At 31.1% G+C, this 12,872-nt stretch overlaps 1 protein-coding gene across 3 annotated transcripts in view; it reads left to right on the forward strand.

Moving 5' to 3' along the window:
- gpp (DOT1 like histone lysine methyltransferase grappa) overlaps positions 1 to 12,872 on the forward strand; it is a 44,790-nt gene that overhangs the window by 16,687 nt on the left and 15,231 nt on the right. For all 3 annotated transcript variants that reach the window (XR_015838775.1, XM_088273010.1, XM_088273011.1), the window contains exon 4: positions 8,611 to 8,751. Coding sequence is in view for 2 of the 3 variants with exons in the window: in XM_088273010.1 (XP_088129136.1) it covers positions 8,611 to 8,751 (141 nt within the window). In the remaining variant the exon portion in view is untranslated. The remainder of the gene's footprint in view (positions 1 to 8,610; positions 8,752 to 12,872) is intronic.

Consider the following 12,872-nt stretch of genomic DNA (forward strand, 5'->3'; position numbering starts at 1 on the left):
ACACATATGTCTACATTCTTAGATTTGTATGTGTGTAAGTTAGGAACTTAGGAACAGTAACCAATGTATTTTTTAGGTCGTTATACATTAATTCAATACGAGTAATATATGTATTAATAATTTTATTACCTTATTCTAATAACGAATTAACGTGAAGAATTAATGTGAACAATAAATGATTAATGTGATAAATAATGTGAACTATTTCAGCTCCAAGACTCCCCTTGTATTAACGAACTACGAATTGTTCGACGGGTGGCTGTTTGTTTACATTTTTATTTTTAAATGGAACAGGGTAATAGGTAGATTAATATGTACGGTGCCGTTTTCTCGAGATTTCTCCGTTTATTAGTATTTTGTTACCGATAATATCACCCGTGTGCTTTTCGATTCTCGCGACGATAATAATTACCATCACATTTGTGCAAATGCCGTGTGGTAATGCGCAATGTTGTGAAGAGAAACGAGTTTTTTTCTTCCGGTGCCCACGTGAGCTCACCCCCCTCCCCCCTCCCCCCCTTTGGCCCCCCACCAGAATCACCATTTCTACCGGTGAGTACAGTTATCTGCAGGCCGCTTACCACTTGACGCTGACTGCGCCGTTGCCTCGATTCGACGCTCGCCTTGCACACTAGTACAGTTGGATTCGTTGTTCACCGTAAATTCAACCCGAGTGTCTTAATATCACACGCATCACTCTCATTTTTTTTCGTTTCCACCAATGTTTTTTTTCCTTTTTTTCTTTCGGATAGCCGAAACACGATGAATAATACTTTTGAAATAGGTACTTAGAATAATGATTAACATCATATTATAGTCAATTTACAATTTGATGTTTAAAAAGGCAAATTTGAAAACAAATCTGGCACATGGAAAGTGATGTCGCGTATTTGCATTCTAATATGTATAATATTTATGGCATAAAATTAGATTATTATGTAACCATGAGTGGGAGGGGGGGGGGGTCTTACAAGTTACCTTTTGTAATAAAAAAGAAACTGATGTAAATAATGTTTAAACATTCAGTCTTTGTTTTGGACACTAATTTCAAAAAGGCATTTTGTAAATATTTTTGAGCCTGCTATTTTGGATGTATTTTCTATTACTTGATATTTGTTTTGTTATTTATTTGTTCAGACCGATAATTTTTCAAATTTTAAATCCATTTTCCCCAGTGAAAGATTATTAGAAAAACAAACCTTTATTTGTAGCTTTGGATTGTATCCAACTTTGAGATCCCTTTGATAAATAACGTTTTTCTTTTTACTTCTTAGCATGACAATCTAATGTCCTAATGTTATTAATAAAAAAAAACTTCCTGGTTGTCTTATTTCGCAATTCAGCTCTTTTCTTTAGTTTATTTTGCTTTAGTAGCATATTGGTCCATATCCAGACCATTATTTACGGTTTTTCTTATTCCGCATTTATTTTTTTCCTTACTATTATAAACAGCTTACGTTTTATTGTGTCATTACTTCTGGTTATTTCTTTGGACTCAGAAATCGCGATGATTCGAGGAATATTAAAAAGTCATACGTCCTTGATACATCTCGAACAGAATACTTTGTTCTACTAGTTAGGTACCGTTAAATAATTGTCATTGCAGAATAGAGTACGTATTTATATATTATTTGATTTTATCACACTAAGGACGGGAAAGGTATCTGTACCCGTTCGGTCGATTGATGCGTAAGGACGGGAAGGGTATTTTTATCTTCTGCGCCGACCTCATTTCAAAGGCAGAAAAGAAGCAATTATACTATTACGTTTTTATATGAATATTATATACCAACCTTTTTGTTAAGGTTTTAACCATATGTACATTATCAAATCCCGTCGCCAGCGGTCCGCAGGCGTAAAAAATACCTGTCCTTAGTGTGTTATTAGTTTGTAAACACTGAAATGTGCTTCTCATCGAAAACGACGGAACGAAAACGGAAGTTAGAGCGTAGGAACAAAATACGAGAATAGTTCGTTTTCTGTATGCACACCTGAATGGTCGTGCATCTATTCTGACCTCGTTCCGAGACTCGCATGCCTTGAGCGCCTCGTCCCTCCCCCTCCCCCTCGCCCTCCTGAAGCCCTCTTGACACCATCTCCGCGTGTCGCCGAGAGGACTCGAGGACGGGGGACGGAAGCCACTCTGGTTGAGATGTCTTCACGTCGTGTATTTTCTAGCCATACAAATATTTCGTGTACAGTAAAACCTCGATATAACGGGCTGTTAAACGGTTAAACCCAAAAGTCCGTTATATAAAACTAGGTTCAAAATAAATCTTTTTTTTTTAAATATGAACTCTGGTATGTAGATATAAATAAATAATACAGAGCAAAAACAAAATTTAATTTATAATTTATATTTGAAGCAATAACTTCGAAACATTCCATTTTATAATTAAAATATAACTTTGTTTTAAAATCACTAAATTTATAGTGATTTTAAAACAAAGTTATATTTTAATTATAAAATTCTATTCATGGTTCTTTAACACTCGTCGTAAATTGACGTTACTGTTTGATTTCTATGCGCTTGTTTCGGTAATCCTGCTTTGAAAAAGGAATCAAGTTTTTTTTGCACTTAAGAAGTTTTTTTTTATTTATTTGATTATTATTTTATAATCAGCTCTCTAAAATTACAAAAATGCGTATAATATAGTTTAATTTCGTGATCTGACGAAAAGTCAATAATTTGACCGGATTTTATTTCGTTATATCCGTTCGTTAAATAGAGGTCTGATATATCAAGGGTTTACTGACTATTTTAAAATTCGCAGTTTGTTTTCAATTTTAATTTCTGATAACCGTATTTGTAGAGTTTGCAAGTTCCTTTCAACCCATGTATTCTGAAAAAAAAGTTTATGTATTTAATGTAAGTTTAAAGAAAGCAAATTATGACTAAAGTATTTTTTAGATTTTTTTGTTTGTATTTTTTTATGAATTTGAGAAATGTTATGTATGTTTATCTGACCGCGATACTAAAAAAATATGTATTCCATATTGTACAAATGTTTCTCAGATATTTTAGCTTATTTTATTTTAATTTTCGAATAAATCTTGAAGAGGAATAATTTTGTCACCTATTTCGGGAATTCGGTCTTGACCTGATTCCGTTTTCCGAGTTGGCGTTATTACTGTCCCGAGTATTTACGTAGATTTGTGTTCATACCATTATGTACCGAGGCATTGTTAATTAATTAGTAATTTTAATTACAAATAATTTACTATTAATAAAACGGAAGTTTTCGCCTTTTGTATTGTTTCATAACCTATATCGCAACAATACGTATAGTAGACTGAATGCAGTCGAAATGCGATCTCTCAGAAGAATGTGCGACAAAACGATGTATGATAGATATGCGAATAGTGAAATAAGGAATGGAAAGCTGAGATAAGCATTATCGGTACAATTAAGAAAGGTGTGTTGAGATGGTTTGGACATGTAGAACGAATTAGTGAGGAAAGAACGGTAAAACAAATTTATGAGGCGAATGTAAGTGGAAAAAGGAGCAGAGGAAGACCGAGAAAAACATGGCACGATCAGGTATGCCAAATACTTGAAAGTGGTCAGGTTAGGAGTCGTAACAATCGGCGGGTATGTATGAGGAGATGCATGAACGTGGAAGAGGCGAAGAATGTTTGCAAAGACAGTGGTGTGGCGTTCTATTCTCTCTGCCTACCCCTGCGGGATGATGGTTAGTTAGTTACATATTTTTGGAATCTTGCTTATTATTTTGAGTATTATTCACGCATTCGAAAATCCTGTTAAAAGACGACCTTGTAATGAAATGTCTACACCAACAAAAATATATTAAATCGATCATTACGTCTGTATCCTGGACTCGTCCAGTATGGGGCATGGTTTTTTAGTAAATTACCGTTGCTCTGTACCCCATTCGCTTAAAATGCATATCATCGCGACCCGTTTAATGAAATAATTTAAAATGTCAATAAGTAGAAAATTGCACTTTCTCTTAACTCGTTTGTTCAAGTTGTTGGTTTTTGTTATTAGTGCAAATAATTACTAATCGTGTTACTTTTTTCTATTCCTGAGTAAAATTATGTAACGATAAAAGGGAAAATTGATACGACAATGACGGATCAAAGATGAGGGACGTACAGGCTGCGATATTTTATTTTTGTTAAGTTAAAAATAATTTTTTATACTGTATACCATACTTAACTCAGGAATTAACTATTCAGGAATACGGGAATACGGGAATACGGGAATACGAAATAAGTTTATGAATAGAGTGCAGATATTGGTATGGTATTACGTCACTATATCGATTATCTTTGAGGGAGTTGGGCGGCGTACTGTGTAGCGCAGGGTGTGGGGTCGCACGCCTCCCCCACCCCTCATTACCGTGGCAGCTAGCAGCTAGCAGCCATACAGCCGTACGGCCTCGGCGGATCGATGCCTTTCTGTAGCCTTTTTGATTCGGTGTAATAAACTTTTTTACGCTTTCTAGTGCATCGGTAGTGAATTTACCCAATCCCACCGTTTGACGCATTGACATCCATAGGTTTGTTGCGTAAGAAAATCGCTCCTACTATTAAGTTGTTCATTTAAACAAAACTGATTTCTACCGTCTTTCTCGTATTGAATGACGTTCAATAAATATTACTAGCATCTACACGTTAAATAATATATGTAAATGTTGAACGTTCGGTTTCGGATGCATTTTTGCATACTGATTAGGGAATACAATATTTAAAGAAGGTTTTATTTTCGGTATTGGTTGTGTATTTTATATAAAATAAGACAATAGGTATTTAATATAAACAAATGAAAAAGTTTATAAATAACTATTCCTTTAAAATTAGTAATTTAAGCTGAATTAATTTTTAATGGGTCAAGCAGAGATTTCAGAAGAAGAGATCATTAAATTAAGCCAATTATTTAACGTAATTGCCCAATAAAAAGTAAAGCGGTTAAAATGCGGTTGTTTCTCTAAGTTTTAATATCCCAAACATACACTAATTATTTCCACATTCAATCAGAAGTTTCTTTTTTATACTCTTCTTTCATCGTGTTTTTATTTAATGAACATCTGAATAAATTTCGACGATTTTATTGTTTTTTTTTCTAATATATTATAGTGGCGTAATTTTGCATCATTGGGTCCGGATTCCGGATATGGGTTAATAGAAGAAAGTTTTTTTTCCGCAAAATAAAAACCAATAAGTAAACATTATTTATTGTTATACTAACCCAGTTAATCTGCATCCCAGTCAATGCGAAGTCGGGTAATCGGAGTCTACTGAAGTTTGGCCGAATTTAAAAAATTTGACCATATTAAAATGGACAGCGAAAAAAATTCAGTTTTAAAGGTTCACCATCATTAACCCAAAATTTAAATTTACTGCTTAGTTTTTACTACTTTTGATCTTTTGTGGTTTTAAAAAAAAATCTCGAATATAAAGAAATATTGATAATTTCGCAAAGGAAATGAAAACGAAATGAACGTTAATTATTAAGGTTGTTTTTACGATAAATTCGCTACTCGTTAAATGCAACATTGGGTATTCGGAGATGTTTTGTATTCTTTAATGTTAGATGCATCTGATTTTCGAGTGAATTTAAAAATCTGAATGACATTGTTCGGTTGCTGTATATTTTCCGCAGTGTTTGACGTTTGATAGCAAAGCCAATTTCTGATTTGATATATTATTATTACTCAGATACATGATAGAAATATTGCCCTCGTGTGTCTATTTCCGTATTGATTGGCGAACATGCTTCTAAATCTATTTTTATATTCATTTAAGTTTGTAGTGTCTGCAATGAAGCCGAGTGTATAATAGAGGTCATTCCTCTACAAATACTTAGGCAAATTACATATCACGAAGTTTATACGTGTCTCAATTACTTACTTGATCGAACTTGTGATAGACGAAGAATGAAATCAGTATGTATTTTTTTATTGATTGGTAACTTAGGTGTTTTTTGGGTCTCAAATATCTTGCTTTGTTATTTTTATTTGAAGGTAACCGAAATGTTTGTTTTTATTGTTGGAATCTCAGCTGCTTTTTTTCGTGTAGGATGGTCTGATTCACGTTGTTGGAATGTGATATATTCTTAGATATTCTTATCCGTGTTGTGTTTTATTTTATTTTTATATATAATATAATGGACCACCTGAAACTTTTAAATATCAAATATAGTGTAGATTAGAATAATTAGTCTTTAATCGTTTAACTGTGTAAACTCAAGGAATAATATAAAATCAAATTATTTTCGTTAACAAAATTCGCTTTTTGACGATTTTTGAAAACTAGGGTACCTACTTAAAAGGGAGGATAGAGCCCATTTTCGCGTGTCGTACCGAGGGCGATATTTTTTATTTAAATTAATACTTAGTGGATAAACCGTGATATTCAAAATTATCAGGCGATTTTTTTAAAATTCATTATCTGCTTGACAACAATATATTATTTTAACAATTATTAAAGGAACATATCACTTTTTTTTTTTAATTAAAAGTGGAGCTTTGTTGCGGTATGATATCTTAAAGTCTCTTTAAGAGCTTAGAATAAGTTCGTTTTATAAATTATTTTCGTTAGCAAAATTAGCTTTTTGAAAAACGTCAGTTTGGTAAGTTGGTGACATATTGCGTCATTACACTTATACATACATGATTTGGTAAGTTCCCTTTTCGTTAGTTCCAGCTTTCGTACTAAATACTTGGAACAGGGATCGCAAACCCCGTGAAACATAACAGTAAACAGACCGTAGATCGCTAGTCAAACGGCGAGTGTTGTGGTCAGAAACGTAATGACGTATCTGACGTGAATGATTGCAGTTTTAAGCAAAAATGACATATGAATCCTGTTTTGTAATAAAAATGTACACTAAAAAAAACCTCGAACACCTTTTTATAAATAAAAGAGAAAGGCATTTAAAAATATTATTTTCGTGTGAGCTATTTCGAAAATAACCTAGAAATTGCTCTAAAATGGAATTAGAAAGTAACAGATACGCGTTTTTTTAAAAAAAATAACTTTACAGATTGAAGGGATCACTAGTAACTCTATATATTAAAAAAAAAGAAAAAAGAAAAAAAAAGAAAAAAAAAAAAAAAAAAAAAAAATATATATATATATATATATATATATATATATATATATATATATATATATATAATATATATATATATATATATATATATATATATATATATATATGTATATATATATATATGTATATATATATATATGTATATATATATGTATATATATATATATATATATATATATATATATATATATATATATATATATATATATATATATATATATATATATATATATATATATATATATATAAATATATATAAATATATATAAATATATATATATAATATATATATATATATAATATATATATATATAATATATATATATATAATATATATATATATATATATATATATATATATATATATATATATATATATATATACATATATATATATATATATATATATGTATTATTTATATATATTTTTTAAAATATGTATATATTTATTTTATTTATTTATTTATTTAATTGGGTTAACAATAGCAACATATGTAAGACAAAACATTAAAAGATGAATATTAAGCAGGCCAATTATAGTTAACCACAGAAACACAGAGATTAGTACAAAATATTTAGTGTAGATCTAGCAAATGAACATGATGCTTAAAAAAATATGTTTTTTTTTTATTTATTGAGAAATAATATTCCTATATTATTGTAAACTTTGCGTGCAAATGGGTTAATTCTTCTTATCATGGTTTTGAGATTTTTATGAATTACTAAAATTTTTTTTAAAACACCTTCAAATTTTCAAACACAACACAGGACCCAATAAAATAAAAAAAAACAGTATTAAGAGGTTTTATTTTTGAATAACTAATTGGATCATTTTCGGAAGTTATACTAAAAATTTAATAAATTTTAAATATTGCCACTTGTGTCAGTTTGATTTGAAACCGAATATTTTAAAAAATACCTACAAGCTCCAATAAAATTGATATCAAATGTTGCCTTAGGTCGTATGGTCCTCAGCACCTGCGTATGTATTTATTTCTAATTTATCTCATAATATGTCTTCAGTGTTTGAGTATAATCAAATGAAAAAAAAAATATTTTGGATAAATTTCTTATTGTCTAAAAATTAAAAGAATATTTTGACCCCAGTACAATATGTAACAATTTGTTAGGTAGTTTTTGCAATTAACAGTAATCTGACCCATAATGCCTAATTTATGGTTAATGGTACTAACTGCAACGTGGCGCCTACCATGATGTCTATTCACCTCGATAAAAACTGTTTTTATTTATCAAATTGTGTCGGGTTGTGGTCCCGTGGTTAGTGTCGCGGACTCTTGAGTCAGAGTTTCTCGGTTCCAACCCACTCTACCACAATTTGATACCTATTTCTAATAATGAGCAGCTTAGGCTCACAGAAATAGTATGAAATTGAAGTATTTTTATTACACAAATATGTATTTCTCTTTAAATTTTTATTATTATTATTTTTTATACTATAAAAGCGATGTTGTTGGATGTATTGTCTTTAATTCTGTGTGACTAATTCCATTTTATTTGTCGTCTTATTTTAGGAAAAGGGAACATCATTACCAACACAGAGGCTAAACAAGTACCCTTCCAGAGGCCTCCTGAAGCACGTCCTCCAACAAACCTACAACCAAGCTGTTTCAGACCCAGATAAACTTAACCAATATGAACCCTTTTCACCCGAAGTGAGTTTACTGTTGTATACTTTATGTATCATTCACTACCTTGTAAATACTGAAATTTCTTAATTATTATTCGGGATAAATCGCTGAATCGTGTTTTCAGACATAGTTTGCTAAAATATAATACAGTCAAACTTAGTTATAATGAGCATAATGTGACTGTCGCAAAATTTAACATTATTGTGAAATTAGGTCGTTTACCAGGTAAAATGCCTTGTGCAAATTGTCAGAAATGCACTTTTGGCTCTGTTTTATGATTTCATTTTTCAATTTCATTTTCCAACTACAACAGACATTTTTATATGCAGACATTTTTATGTTTTGTCGATTCTAAAATTTCTGTACTAAATTCTGAAATATGCTTGTCGTAAAATATAAAGATTGTTTCACAGATAAAGTAAATTTAAATTGATCTCATAAATGTGAGCTTTAGAAGTGAGCTCTTTGATGCATTTAATGTAATTTTGAATAAAATATTACACCCTTCTCTTTATAGTATAAAATATTTACATTTTACACTGTTTTTTAAAGAACAAATTATTATTACTGTTTTCCTTGGTTGAAATGTTTTTATTATAAATAAAATATAAATTGTTATTTATTTGTATTTAAAGTGGAGGTCCATGTACCCACCATTTTTAGTTGCCACATTATAGCAATGCATATTGGATATATTCACCCTGCGCCTGTACGCGCCCATTAAGTATGACATTTTAGTATCCTTTATTTTGAGCACAAATATAGAATACTTTATATAAGCTACTAGTTTTACTACTATTCGGTGATCTCTTTGAAGTCTACTGGGGTAAAACGAGGCTGCGTACTAGCCCTGTTTCTCTTCATCATTATGTCCAACATCGTCCTTCGAAAGTTAATCCCACTTATCAATAAATTGTAGTAAGTTTTGTTCGGAAACTATGCAGTATACACAGATGATGCAGTTCTAATTGAGACACTGATCAAACACTGCGAGAGATTGTTGACTTCCTTCAAATAAAGTGGTCGGTAATGCCTAAGATAGAACGCCAAAAAGGCAAATTAATGTTGTGTGCAACTAGTCTGTTTGGATTGAGATCAATGTCTTGCATGTGAGAGACAAGTGAGAGTCAATACCTTCAGATACCTTGGAACACACAAGGTAGAGGATGGGTGTGTCCAGAAGGAACTAAACACAACATCTGTCGGGGAAAGCCAGGAGCTATATTCAATAAAATGCTCATGTCTGGGATAATCAGGACAAAACTGAGTGTTGCTTCATTAACACCCACATCCTAACAGTTCTGCTCTATGAGTGCAAGTCAGGGCATCTCACTAAAGCTCGGAGTAAAAACTCCAATGTTTTCAAAATATGTACCTGAGGCGAATACTGGGTGTAAGATGATATGACTCGGTTATAAATGAGGAAGTGAGGAGAGAAACTCAGCAGCCTATCATATTTGAAGTCCTAAAAAGGAGAAGATGGACATGGCTGGGACTTGTCCTAAGAATGCTCCCCGAGAGTACCTTACGAATTTAGATATTTGTTTTTGATGAACTGAGATGTATTATTATTCTTTCTCTTTTCTACTCATTACCGGTTTGTGTAATGAATAAATGAAAATTTACTTAATTCTGATTTCTAGGGAATACCTTGTCAGTGACATAATAATTTATAAACTCGAGACTAATTTTACATTGTGATTAATAATACTTTAAATAATTTTGTGGTGCCCTTAATTAGTGATCAACCTTTTATATAAGATTATAAAAATGTGGAACTAATTTCTTAAAGAATTGCGAATATAATAAATACTAAATTTGGGGGGCACCCATCTCCCGTTTCGAAATACTTAGGTTTATTATTTTTATTATGATTATTTTTTTACTCTTCACTTACCTTCTTTCAATTCCTGACAAATAACAGATGAAAAAAAATCAAACAGATTTAAAGAATGTAGCCATTTTTATTACTTGGATGCTCATTATATTCATGTTTGACTGTAAATTGTTTGTGTGATACTTCTTAATCGTGAGATAAATTTACTTTTAGTTAAATTACAATAAATTAATAAATATTTATAGTATATAATATATACATTTAACAAAGTATCAGATTTTCTTCATGAAATATTGATTTTCTACATTAGTTTCTTTCCTTATTATTGCAGCATAAATTTTTCAGTAGGAAGAATGATCTTTTAGTGACTTGTGCATGTTGAATTTTATTTCAGAAAAAAGGTGAAAAATAATAAAACTTAACTTGAACATTTGAATTACCAATTTTCTAGTATTTAATGACTATCCATACTAAAGAATATATTTTTGCACAATTATTTGCTGTCCAATAAATATTGAAACGGGATATGATAATAATTCAATAAAATATTTCCCATGATATTGTATAATTTTTTTTACACTATGTATTTTTTAAAAGTATTCTCATTTTTTTAATTTTCACAGTATCAATCTCAGTTTTTTGTATCGCACCTCCGATAAATGTAAAAACATTGTTTTAAATATATTTATTTTTTAAACTCCATGAAGATATTGACCCCAAATTGAACATTCTCAAATAGTGTAACTTTTTACTCTATCCCTAATTAATATGATATGAATTTCATTTTTACAATGAAATAATATTTTTCACTACACATGTAATTGAAGCATCGGTATTTGGGTATTGCTTTAAAAAGTGATGGGAAGAAAGGTGAAAATTTAAAAGTATAATTTGTCTGATACTTTTGCTATCATAGAAATTAGATTTTTATTGGAAGTGAAGATAAAGGTAATAAGGTTATTAAGTCATTAATGGGTAATTTTGTAGGTACGTATGTTTCTTTTATGTATTAAAAATGTTTTTTTCTTAACATCTTTAGATGAACACCAAATAGTATGTTGCATTTGGTATTTTTACACAAATAAGATAATTTGAAAAAAGGCATTTTATGAAAAATAAATGGTATAAAATTTTACCTCTCTACTTCTTATAAGGCGTTTTTATTTATTAAACATTCAAGATAATAAATTTACCACAGAACTGTAAGTTATTTTTTTCACTGAGAGTTAAAATATTTTGCCTATCAGCTAAAAGAATTGGTAATATTAACAAATATGTAATATACTAAGGGTCTAATTAGGGATACGTAATATCTTTTTGATTTAGAATACCTTTATCACCATAAATTTATAAAAAATACCATGTTTGTAATATGCAGTTTTATACATATTATTGTTTAAATATCTCCCGGATGAAATACCGCTAAAAATGTTAGTTATATTCAAAAGTTCAAGTATAATTTTTTTCATTAATTCATTTTTATTCCAATGGTCTTTTATATACAGGGTCATTCATTTCGTGGTTTCAAGTTGAAAGCGCTGGCATTTGACGCCTGTCGAACTCAGCTATCATCTGAAGTGTCATAATAATAGTTAAATGTTTGCCATTTACGATAATGCATCGCTCAACAAACAAATGAGTTGAAATTATTAATACTTAACGAAAGTGGTGATTCAAACGTAGCCACTTTTTGCGCAATACGCGCCGATTATGGTCGTCTTAATCTACCAACTACGCAAACAATCAGTAAAGTTGTGAAGATTTAACTCGACACTGGCTATAACACCTAAGATGGGTGCAAACCCATTAAAAAGAAGAAGAAGATGAAGAAGAGAGTGGAAGCGTTACTGATGGAAGGCTGAAATGAGTGCGCCCACATGAACCTATACCGATCATACAATAACAAAAAGATCTACATCCTCTCGGACAGGCGCTTAAGGCCCTAGGCTCCTTTGAGATAAGATCTAAACTAACCTGTGAATGCATAGAGGCTCTAAACCGCCTGGGCGAGAGAAACGCGGTAAGGCTGGTTTGGGTAATCGGGCATTGTGGTGTTATGGGCAAGAAGCTGCCGATAAACTCGCAAGAAATAAATATTAGAGATAAACTGGTGCTGAGAGGCCACCAGTGGGCCCTAAGCCCATATGCGGGCTGACACTCAGCACTATCAAGTTTAGTCTAAAAAACTGGGCCATGGACAAGAGCCAAGAGATCTGATCCAACAGCTCAGAGATGAAACACGCAAAGGAACCGATCATGGGGTACTTGCGGAAATTCACCACAGAAGCTCTAAAGCTTAGCAAAAAAC

The sequence above is a fragment of the Brachycentrus maculatus genome, unplaced genomic scaffold (genome assembly GCF_059751285.1).
Source record: "Brachycentrus maculatus isolate JH-2025_06_01 unplaced genomic scaffold, ASM5975128v1 h1tg000537l, whole genome shotgun sequence".
Classification (NCBI taxonomy): domain Eukaryota; kingdom Metazoa; phylum Arthropoda; class Insecta; order Trichoptera; family Brachycentridae; genus Brachycentrus; species Brachycentrus maculatus.